Source organism: Schistocerca gregaria, chromosome 5 (assembly GCF_023897955.1).
Source record: "Schistocerca gregaria isolate iqSchGreg1 chromosome 5, iqSchGreg1.2, whole genome shotgun sequence".
NCBI lineage: Eukaryota > Metazoa > Arthropoda > Insecta > Orthoptera > Acrididae > Schistocerca > Schistocerca gregaria.
This window is the reverse complement of record NC_064924.1, coordinates 379,669,941-379,682,377: the sequence shown is the minus strand read 5'-3', so window position 1 is coordinate 379,682,377 and position 12,437 is coordinate 379,669,941. Positions and strand designations below refer to the sequence as shown.

The window sequence follows — 12,437 nt, the reverse complement described above, 5'->3', positions numbered from 1 at the left end:
GCACAAGCTCGGATAGCGTCAGGGGTGGGGAAGTAAATCACCTGGCCCTTTCAAAGGAGGCACCCCGGCATTTGCATGAAGCGATTTTGGGATATCACGGAGAACCTAAATCTGGATGGCGCACACTGGTTTGAGGCGAGTCCAGTGTGATAACCATTGCGCCACCTCAGTCGCTCAGACACTTCGTTTTAGCTTGGTTACTGAAGTACCCAACATACGACCACCAACAATATGCTCGCGTCTGAATTCTTTTAGCTTCGACATAATGTTCTCAAAACCACACACAGCATTGCTCTGATCACAAATGCCGGCCGGAGTAGCCGAGCGGTTCTAGGCGCTACAGTCTGGAACCGCGCGACCGCTACGGTCGGAGGTTCGAATCCTGCCTCGGTCATGGATGTGTGTGATGTCCTTAGGTTAGTAAGGTTTAAGTAGTTCTAAGTTCTAGGGGACTGATGACCTCAGAAGTTAAGTCCCATAGTGCTCAGAGCCGTTTTTTCGTCACAACTGGCAACTGAGGACATTGGACAGTTGCCGCTCGTGGTTAAATGCAACAGCGCATACGTTTTCGAGAACACATGGATGCTCTTTGTTTAAAAAACTTAAGTAAATCCACATTTGCCCAACATGTAGCAGAAGAAGAACATCAAGTAACAGACATATCTCATAACCTACAAGTTCTCCACATAGCCAACAAAGGAAAAAGAATGAACCTCCTAGAACAAATCGAAATTTATTCACATAAACATTCATCCCCTTCTGACATACTTAATGACCAAACAGAGTTACCAAACCGAATATTTCCGAAAAACTTCCACACTCTACTTATCAAACCACTTACTAAGCACAATCAAGAAATAAAATAATCTAATATAAACCCAACAAAGGCATGTAATAATATACAACATAAAATATCTTTGTTTTTTGTAAATGTATGAATTACTGTTTTGTATAAATGTATTATGTTAGTTTATTAACTTCAATACTGCCTAAGTAACCAAAAAAAACTTAGTATACATCGTACTTAGAATACTTCTATCACCCAAGTCAATGTTTAGTAAACAGTAGCTTAGCTAAAACCTCAAAACTTTCGTAAAATATAACTCTGTCCATAGATAAACTGCTTGCATGTAAACAAAACTGTCAGTCGACAACATGGCGGATAACGCAGTGCGCCTGTGTAAAATACGTGACAAAAAGTGTTTGTGCTGTTACGATAAAGATGAAAGGCCAAGAAAAAACAAGTAAAGGAGAATGTAAGTAAAATGAACAACTGATAGTGCGTAACTTTAAACTCGTGAAATTAAATTAAATGATTGGAATCGTTGCTTTTGCACAGGCTAGCTGCAACATCCAAACTGCTGTCGATATTTTACCACTGAAGAAACTGAAGAGACATGTAATTTGCCAGCTGAAGATAGGTGCAAACCCAAAATGCATATTGGCATAAATAAAACGCATAAAAAGCGGCTGGTCGCTGTATTTTTATAGTAAAATATCATTTTCCACTGCCAAGGAGATCAACAGTCCAAATAAAATGGACAAATTGTTATGCTACAGGCTTGACTAGCATCTGCATGTATGTTCAAGCAAGCGTGTATCACGGTGTTACTATATTTTCGTCCAGACTCTGTACATTTCCCACTACAGTGTTGGATTCCACAAAGTGGAAGTTATGGTGAGGGGGGGGGGGGTGGGAGGGGACAATTTGACTATGCTTGTGTAAGGTACCAGCATTTGCGCTGTAGCTGTTACCGAAATATTTGTGTACTTCACTTTGCTTTGCTTTGTGTTGTGCATTGCACTTTTTTTTCCTTTCTGGTATTCAGACCAGTGAAGAGAATAATCTTGGTCAGTCACAGGCTCCGAGTACGACTCCCACGGCACCAGAATAGAAATGAGCTATCCGCTCCTGAACTGATTCAAGTGGGTAGATCCCTGTATTGGGTGAGCGATCTGCGGCTCGGAAAAAAGGAGCATCAGAAATGCTTCTCCAGTGATGTTCAACATCGGAATGAAAATTCAAGAGCAGACTGCTGCAACAGCATTCCAAGTGACCTGCTGAGTTATTCACTATGACACATATCACTACAGAAAGAAACGTCACGTAAGTTGCAGGAAATACTCGGTAGACTGTGTGCCTAGAAGACCTTCAAGCGATAAATGTTAACATTTTACCAAACTAAACAAAAATAAAAATGTCGCTACTATCTGCAGATGACTTTCTGCTCTTTTAACCCCTAATCAAAACTTGAAAACGGTACTGCTGCAATGGTGTGAGTCAGGAAGTTGATCAAGATCACAATCAACCGCTCATTTTTCTGCAGACGTTTCACTAATCATTTCTCAGAAATCGTTCTCACCAACGTCAGTTTTAACTACAGATGAAGTTCTCCCACCAAGAAGCCAAAATTAGTCTCAATCGGTATCCATGAGGAAGTGGAGAGTTTCAACTCAATAGCTGCCCCAACAAAGACACAGAAGAGAGTTAATAAAATTATATTATGATTACTGAATGGATGGACCTTCAAAGCTGCTATTGAACAGGAAGATGTCAGTGTGGAGAGGCCATTAGACCAGGTCGGGTTGTGTTAAAGTGTTCTCTAAAATAGGACAACGGGTGTAGATGTGGATCTAAGTAACACACAAGGAAACCCTGATTTCTGGGCAACAACAAATAGCATCGACAATTAAATATCCCACAGAAGCCGCTGTGTCTTAAAAAGTACAAATAGCTGAAGTCTCAATAATTTCTCAGATTGCCTCAGTTACACTTTCGGTTATTCAATACAATTATTAATATTACCTGATACATTTCATAAACGTATTTAACAGATTTCTATAGTATTTTTGAATCTTGCGTAACCTTATGGAACAGGATCTGTTATGCTACGTAATGTTAAGGAAGTCATTTGGTACACCTTAAAATTTAAATGCTAGCAATCCATGTAGGACTACTCGACTTGAGTTCCACCGAAGCTAGCACAGAACCGGTGAGTTTTTTAGACATTTAGTTAATAATTAATTTGAGAGCTGATGACGGCTGATATGTACTTTACAGTTAGGCAAAACAGTGATATTTTATCGCATTGTTTTCATTTTTAATCATGACTTTTTTAGTATTTGTTCTTCCTCTTATTTTATTATTTGATGCCGGCCGGAATGGCCGAGCGGTTCTAGGCGCTACAGTCTGGAACCGCGCGACCGCTACGGTCGCAGATTCGAATCCTGCCTCGGGCATGGATGTGTGTGATGTCCTTAGGTTAGTTAGGTTTAAGTAGTTCTAAGTTCTAGGGGACTCATGACTTCAGCAGTTAAGTCCCATACTTCTCAGAGCCATTTGAATCATTTATTATTTGATTATGCTAGAAAAATATCATATATTTCTAAACACACTACAATCGTCGTGCTCGTGCTGTATGAGATTTTTTAAAACCTTTTCGGATATTCATCCGGTCGACTTTTCTAGGGAACCGTCACACGCAGGGAAAAGCAAAAATCACACTGTGTAAGATATGTTTATATGAATTGTTTTTAGGCAAGTTATGTAAACTGATACTCCCAATAAATGTTAGAAAAGAATAGTTTCAGTAACTGTTGTGCTAGTTGTAATTTTGTCATTTTTACAACTAACAGCTACGAAGGACGAAACACAAAAAAGAAATGTTATTTTTTGTCATTGTTGTTATTACTGTTAATGAATCACAATGAAAGTTGCTCAATCAAATCCATTCGGGCTCCCAGCCGTGTCAATTTTTTACACATACATGGCCTAGTGCTCTTGGGGCCACCGTCAACTGGCAATGAAATATCGTGCGGCTGCTACCGTTGTTCCGCTGGCTGTGACATCACCAGCGCTTATTCTTTCACCGTACAAGGCACTATTTCCATTGGATGAGTACCAATCATATCATAGCCAGTAGGATGAGACCAGCAACCAAATCACATTCAGTAACCACTAGAGAATAGCTCAGGAGCACTCGGTCTCCAGCTCATGGTTGTTTATCCACTTTACTTGGCTGGGAGTCTGAGAAGATTTTATTCAGTCATATTGCCACGATTCTTTCACACAATACCGTCGCTTTTTACAAGGTACAAATAAGAACACACCAGTCTCGAAAATTATCCATAAGTAAATCAGAACTCCACCGGAAAACTCCAGAGGTTGTGTAGTATGAACCAAAACTAGAAGGAAATGGGTAGCAAAAATTAGCTCTAAAATGCATAACTTAAGAGCTTCGTGCACTTGCTCGTCTTGCTACTGTGAACCTCTTCTGCTGCAAGCTCTTTACTTTCCATTTTTTCAGAGAAAGTAATATCGACCAAAACAAGAAAAAGAGTCCAGTAAACATGGGACCTAGAATGCATATCTTAGGAGCTTCAGTAGAAGATATGCTACACAGTAGCAAAGATGAAAAATTGCTCACGGCTACGTATTTTAGAGCCCATGTTTACTGGACTTTATTCAGTAGAAGATACGTTTCACAGTAGCACATATAAATAAGTGCTCACAAGCTCTTGCAGTATGCAGTTTAGATCTCATTTTTACTGGACATTTTTTCTTGGTTTGGTCCATACTACGTCCTTGCAAAATACGGAAAGCAAAGAGCTCGCAGTGGAAGAGATGTGCCTCAGGGCTCTTAAAGTATGCTTTTAGAGCCCGTGTTTACAAAACACAGTGTTCTTGTGTCGGTCCACAATACCACCTCTGCCGGCCGGTGTGGCCGAGCGGCTCTAGACTCTTCAGTCTGCTGCTACGGTCCTGCCTCGGGCATGGATGTGTGTGATTTCCTTAGGTTAGGTAGGTTTAAGAAGTTCTACGTCCAGGGGACTGATGATCTCAGATGTTAAGTCCCATAGTGCTTAGAGCCATTTGAACCATTTTTGAGTACCACCTCTCAAAGTTTGTTGTTGGAGTTGTGGTTCACCCCGGTATATTTGGTAGTGCAGCACGCGCAAGGCGATAACGAATTCATGTTCTTTGTTATGTGACATATCAGATGAACCGAATATGAAAAATACGTACTCTGCCCCAGCGACACACGAATCCCCAAGAGAAAGGAAAAAGATACAAAGTAACAAAACGTGTCTGTTACTCCGGTGACAGATGAAATAAAAAAGTTGAATCAGTCATGAAATGATTGGTAGAAAGAAAATGTGTAAGTGTCGTAACATACTTGGTAGTAAATAGTCGGTACTTAGCACCACGTGGACGACCCACTACCCCGTAAACAATACATACGATTTGCAATATATCTAGTACGCAGTCATCAGCCAGAAAAGTCCGCAGCTGGTGGTCCAGTAGTTAGCGTTGCTTCCTCTGGATCACAGGGTCCCAGATTCGACTCCCATCTGGGTTGAGGATTTTCTCTGCTCGGGGACTGCATGTTTGTGTTCTCCTCATCATTACATTATCATCGTCATCATCATCATTCGTGACAGTGGTTAGATAGGACTGTGTAAAAATTGGACTGTGTAAAATATTGGGACTTTGTACAAGCGCTGATGACCTCGCTGTTACGCGCCTCACAAACCAGACATCATCATCATCATCAGTCAGAAAACTTTGAGGATATGTTTGTTCACTAGTATGTGTTAATGCCTTACCGGAAACATCATCTTCATGTTTCCTGAGGTGAACGTAGGGGAGAGTTTGTTCCTGAGCAGGCGCCAGCGCTCCCCCGGCAGCAGGAACAGGTGGCCAGTCAGTGGGTCGACGTCCTCGTTAATGTAGAGGCCACGGTCGTGGAAGTGCTGGAAGTCCTTGACGAGCATTTTCTTGATAAGATCCGGGTCCCTCACGACGGCGGCGGGTTTCGTGAAGAAGTAGGCTCCGGCTAGAGGCTTCGAAGTTGGCACTCCCGAGTAGAGGTCGCAGCAGACCTGGCCGAAAGAACGTTGGAACGTTATGGCCCTCCACACGTGGCCCAAGGGGAACCGTGCATTCGGAAGCTGCGGGATGCCGCGTCGAGTCCAGTAAGTGTAGGAGAAGTACGCGTACAGAAGCAAGGTGGCACACGCCAGCACCAGGGCGGCCAACAACTGCAGCAACATGGTCTGTCCTGCAACAAAACCAGATATCCCTCACGTGACTTAAAGCGTCACTACTAAAACGTAGGCCGTCACGGTCACCAAAAGTTAGCGTCCAGAAAGTCGTGGTTTACACTGGAATCGATCCTCAGGTCTTCAGTTCGGAACCGCGCGACCGCTACGGTGGCAGGTTCGAATCCTGCCTCGGGCATGGATGTGTGTGATGTCCTTAGGTTAATTAGGTTTAAGTAGTTCTAAGTTCTAGGGGACTGATGACCTCAGATGTAGAGTCCCATAGTGCTCAGAGCCATTTTTTTTATACTGCAAGTAGAAAACAAAAGGCAGAAATGCTGAGATCCGTTTTCAATGTTCGTATTCAAATGTCCATATTGAAACTGGTGTTCACGTCCATGACGCAGTTGCAACAACAAAAATTACTAAAGTACAAAGGGCAGCAAAAAAAGGAAGATTTACATGTACAGCAAGCTTTATTAAAAGGCAGTTGCATCATAAGTCAAAACAGAACTCCAAGCATTTACCTCTGGGCAGGAGCATCAATATGAGCTATGGATTACGTTTAAGAGAATAGTTGGACATGTGCTGGATATGTATGCACCTAGTAGAACAGTTCACGGTGAGAGGAACCTCTACAGTATCCAGTAACAGTGAATAAACTCCATAGTAACAGTGACTACTGCATAATAGATATAATAGGAGGAATAGGCCTGTAAATAGAGAGGTCAAGAGAGCAATGGACGCCTTCAACGACTGCCGTAGCAGAATCTTATCGAAATATCTTCTACACAACCCAAAAATACACGATATACAAGACGCGTTTTTTAAGTAAGTGCCGTTTTGAAATTAAATAAAGACGTGCTAAGATATCGCAATAATTTTATTTTTACATGAAAGCCTGTACCTTATTCTATGCACTGACGCCACTACAGTCGGATTCTTCCTTGTTTACGTTGTGTACTGAGTGTTTAAGATGCCTCCGACAATCGTGAGTCCCGCCGACTGTGAAGTACGGGCGGTTTTAAGATTTCTTACTGCTAAAGGCCTAAAAGCGATCGATATTCATCGTGAGATCTGTCCAGTTGACGGAGAAAACATTATGAGTGATGGAATGGTAAGAAAGTGGGTGAGAGCATTTAAAGATGGCCGCACAAATGTGCATGATCAACAACTGAGTGGGCGTCCTTCGATCGTTAATGAAAGTTTGGTGCAGGAAGTGGACAATAAGGTGAGAGAAAACAGACGCTTTACGATTTTCTCCTTGTGGGATGACTTTCCTAATGTTTCTCGTAGTGTTCTGTATGACATTGTGACCGAGCACTTGAATTATCGAAAATTGTGCACGCGTTGGGTACCGATAATATTGACGAATGTGCACAAAACGAAACGTTTAGACAGGGTATTGACTTTCCTTGAGCGGTACGACAACGACGATGATGATTTCTTAAGCCAAATTGTTACGGGCGATGAAACATGAGTGGCCTACGTCACACCAAAATCAAAGCAACAGTCCATGGAAGTTGAGCAAGGACATCGTTTTGCTGCAAGACAATGCCCGTTCGCATGTGGCGAATCAGTCCAAAGATCTCATCACATCTTTTCGAAGGAAAACTCTAGATCATCCTCCGTACATCTCCTGCCTTGTGTCCAGTGACTAACATCTGTTCCTGCGCTTGAACAAACACCTGGGCGGTCAGCGTCTTAAAAGACGATGACGAAGTCAAAACAATGGTGATGCAGTGGTTAACAAGTCAGGCGGCAGACTTCTATGAGGAGGGTATTCAAAAACTGGTACAACGCTATGACAAGTGCCTCAATATTGACGGAAATTATGTATAAAAGTAGATTAAGGCACAGGCTTTCATATAAAAATAACATTATTGAGATATCTTAGCACGTTTTTTTAATTTCAAAACGGTACTTACTTAAAAAGCGCACTTAGGATTTGATGGCTCTCAGAAGCACCAAAGTTAGTGTCCAGAAACTTATGGATCACACAGAAAACGAAATTGAAAGAAGCAAAGCAAAATCAGTAATGCTGAACTCTGTTTTCAATTTTTTTTATAAAGGAAGATACAGAAGAACTGTTCCATGTTAATTGTCGCATCACTGAAAAGATATTGGTGTCACCGGCGTTGAGAAACAGCTGAGAGTAAACCATACCCCAGACCCGGAGGGAATCCCTGTCTTGCAGCTCACATCGGTCTACAAGAAAAAATGATTCACAAAACCACTGTCCAATCTGTTGTACAGTCGAGGAACACAATCTGGGTCAAACATAACACAGTAACTGGAGCAGAATGACTGGCTCCATCAAAACCACTATGCATTTCTGAAACACTGATCGAGCGAAATCCAACTTTTCCCTCTCACAAAATTCTCAAAATTAATGTCCAATATCTTTGACATACATGTGCGAAACTCGCGCTTTTCTCTCAGGACACATTGAAAAATATGGATTACGAGCGTGAGCTGGATGCATCATTTCTTGATTCTTAACTTTCGGAAAGCATTTGTACCGGTACAACATGCACAATAGTATTGGGTATTAAACCAAATTTGAGTTGCACTGAGAATTTCGAGGTAGGGAGGATGCATCATGTTAACTTGTTTGGCGAGTCATGGTGGGCCTGTAAGTGTACTCGAGATGAATGTGTTGGAACATTTCTTGTTGATGTTGTATGTTAATAACCTGTCACACAATAATAGTAATACCCGCAGCCTTTTTACAGGCGTAGTTATCTATGCTGAAGCGGTGTCTGAAAAAAGACTGCGCAAATGTCCAGGAAGATCTTTATCAAATTTTTGAAGTTATGTGAAGACTGGCTGCTAGCTTTAAGTGCATAAAAAATTTAAAATTGTGCACTTCAAAAAACGCAGGAAAGTAGTTTCCTATGATTGTATTGTATTGTTTGGTATGGAACCGGGGACCTAGAAACGACGGACAGGCTTCGTTCCCGCCGTAACCCTCAGTGGTTCACAACCCCACAACAGGCTACTGTCCACTCATCCCGCCGCCGCACCACACCGAACCCAGGGTTACTGTGCGGTTCGGCCCACAATGGAGCCCCCCCCCCCCCCCCCCCCCCCCCCGCGGGAACGTCTCACACCAGACGAGTGTAACCCCAATGTTTGCGTGGTAGAGTAATTATGGTGTATCCGTACGTGAAGAAAGTGTAACTGAGGCAGAATCAGGGGAACCAAGCCGCATTCGTCGAGGCAGATGGAAAACCGCCTTAAAAACCATCCACAGACTGGCCGACACACCGGATCTCGACATTAATCCGTCGGGCGGATACATGCTGGGGACAGGCACGCCTTCCCGCCCGGAAAGCGGTGCGTTACACCGAACGGCTAACCGGGCGGGCGACCTATGTTTACGATATCTATAATTGGAATCCTTCAACTCGTGCAAAAACCTGTGTCTGTATGTTTGTGGGAATCTGAAGAGGAATTATCAGATAGGCCCAATTTTAGGTAAAGAAACTGGCTCTTTAAGGTGGCTCTGAGCACTATGGGACTTAACATCTTTGGTCATCAGTCCCCTAGAACTTAGAACTACTTAAACCTAACTAACCTAAGGACATCACACACATCCATGCCCGAGGCAGGATTCGAACCTGCGACCGTAGCAGTCGCGCGTTTCCGGACTGACTGGCTCTTTACTGGATACTGGGATAACGCAGTCAGTCTACAAAGGAGATTGCTTACAAAACAATTGTGCGACCCATAGTAGAATATTGCTCAAGTGTGTGGGACACATATCATTAGGACTAAAAGGAGATAAACGCAGTTGTCCGAAAAACCTTCACGAAAGAAGACGAAGTTAATTTTCCAGAATTCGAATCAAGAACAGCTGCCACCATGAGTAACTTAGAAGTAGATATTCTCAGTGTAGGTAAGCAGCTTAAAGCAATAAAAGCATGTCTTCTGGTCCAGGTAGCGTACCAATAAGGTTCTTTTCAGAGTATTGTGATGCAATCCCTCCATACTTAGCAATCACATACAACCGCTCGCTCGACGAAAGACCAGTCCCGAGAGACTGGAAAATTACACAAGTCGCATCAATACTCAGGAAAAGAAATAGGTATAACCTGTTGAATTACAGACTCATATCACTAACATCGATTTACAGTAGAATTTTGGAACGTATACTGTGTTCGAGCCTTATGAATCACCTCGAAGGTAACGGTTCATTGACACATGGTCAGCACGGTTTCAGAAAATATCGTCCTTATGAAACACAACCAGCACTTTTTTCACACGAAGAAATGAGTGCTATGGACGGGGTTCTCAAACTGATTCCACATATCTATACTTCCAGAAAGCTTTTGACACCATTCCTCACAAGAGAAGTGTAATCAAATGCCATGCCTACGGGATATCGTCTCAGTTCTGCGACTGGATTCCTGATTTTCTACCAGGAAAATCACAGTACATAGTAATCGACGGTAAGTCATTGAGTAAAACAGAAATGAAATCAGGCTTTCCCCGAGAATTCAAGGCCTTCTGCTGCTTCTAATCCACGTGAACTATTAAGTAGACAATTTGAACAGACATTTTAGATTGTTCGCAAATGGCTTGGCTTTGGCCAGTATGGGACTTAACATCTGAAGTCATCAGTCCCCTAGAGCTTAGAACCACTTAAACCTAACTAATCTAAGGACATCACACAAATCCATGTCCGAGGCAGGATTCGAACCTGCGACCTAGCAGTCGCGCGGTTCCGGACTGAAGCGCCTAGAACCGTCTGCCACCGCGGCCGGCTGTTCGCAGATGATTCCGTCATTTACTGTCTAATAAAGCCACTTACAAAATGACTTAGACACGATATCTGTATTGTGTGAAAAATGGTAAAAGACTCTCAGGAAGGGAAAGGAGACGAGGTACTGGCAGAATTGAAGCTGTGAGGACGGGTCGTGAATCGTGCTTGGGTAGCTCAGATGGTAGAGCACTTGCCCGCGAAAGGCAAAGGTCCCGAGTTCGAGTCTCGGTCCGGCACACAGTTTTAATCTGCCAGGAAGTTTCAGTGACAAAAATGCTCCCGATGTGGAAAGTCTTTTGCTAGTAAGCCCTGCACACGGTGTAAGTGATAAGGGAAGTAACAACTGTCATGGGGAATTTCCACACTGTCTTCGGCTTACACTGTACTGGCGGGCCAAGTGCCTGGTACTGACACGGCTATCGCCTTCGCCATGTTAATCACATTTTCCTCCAAGTCTGGTGTCTGAACACTTCATGTTTCCTGAAACGACCCAGTGTCAGACAAACGACGAAACGCTGTTTGCTAACATCGAATGCTCTGGTTATTGTCGGCGGGGATACGTCTCCTGATACATTCTTGCTGTTCACAGCCCTTTGCCATTTGGCTTTCCGTAAGTAAACACCCTGTCGGCAAGCTCTCGATGCAAATGCGGAACCATTGTGTACAATGCTGTATCACATCTACTACAAGGTGTGTCAGCAAGAGAAGTGAATCGGGCACATAACTAATTACTATGGCAGGAGAGGGCGCTAGGGCATAACGTGTGAGATACAGTACCACCCTGTAGGATGAAGCCATGCATCGTGTAGCTCTGGCTGCATGGTACAGCACGTATTAGACGGCAGTCTCTGTAACAAAATATGATTGAATAAATGGTCTCTAGCATGGAAATCACGCGTTTGTGGACATACGTTCATTAGACCTCTTTTGTTCCGTATCCTCTCATCGACCAATCCCTAGAGTTTGTACACATGGAAGAAATCACCCTGTATACTACGAAGCCACTATCCCGGCTCCCAGTTGTTGTAGGTTGCCTTGCAAACTGTTTCCAGGGGCAACAAAGTTTTGATTTTTAATATTTCTCGTAATTTTCTATAGCATTTAAAATTTAGGATGGTCAGAATCTTATGTTACGAGAGTACTTAGAGACTTCCAATCAATTTTGCACATAATTTCACACCTTTAAGATTTTTTTATGTTTATGGAACTGCATTTCCGAATCACTGCTTAAACAAATTGCAATCAGAATTTTTATTTGGCAAAATAAATTCAGATACATGGACATTGTCTGTTGATATTTGAAAAGTGGCACATAAAAAGTTACTACAATATTTGTGTCAAAAAATTAGAAAATTATGATTAGTCACCACGAAGCAGAATCTCGATAAATGAGAAAAATAAGAATAACTTGAATAAAAGCAGTTCGGGCATTAGGCTGCATAATTTTGAATTAAAACTGCTATTAAAACTGACTTTCCAACAGTCTTTGAAACTGTGCTCTTCAGATCGATTAAGCTGCTGCTTTCCGGGATTTATCGTTCCTATTTTAATTTTTTTATTTGTATGTGGCAAGGGATTAATCAACCAATTTTTGTTCTACGAGCCTCTTCCAATTCTCCCATTCGAT

At 42.5% G+C, this 12,437-nt stretch overlaps 1 protein-coding gene across 2 annotated transcripts in view; it reads right to left on the bottom strand.

The window, feature by feature from the left end:
* Positions 1–12,437, bottom strand: part of LOC126273068 (probable cytochrome P450 6a14) — a 97,511-nt gene that overhangs the window by 57,342 nt on the left and 27,732 nt on the right. For both annotated transcript variants that reach the window (XM_049976473.1, XM_049976474.1), the window contains exon 2: positions 5,608–6,062. In XM_049976473.1, coding sequence (XP_049832430.1) covers positions 5,608–6,062 — 455 coding nt within the window. The remainder of the gene's footprint in view (positions 1–5,607; positions 6,063–12,437) is intronic.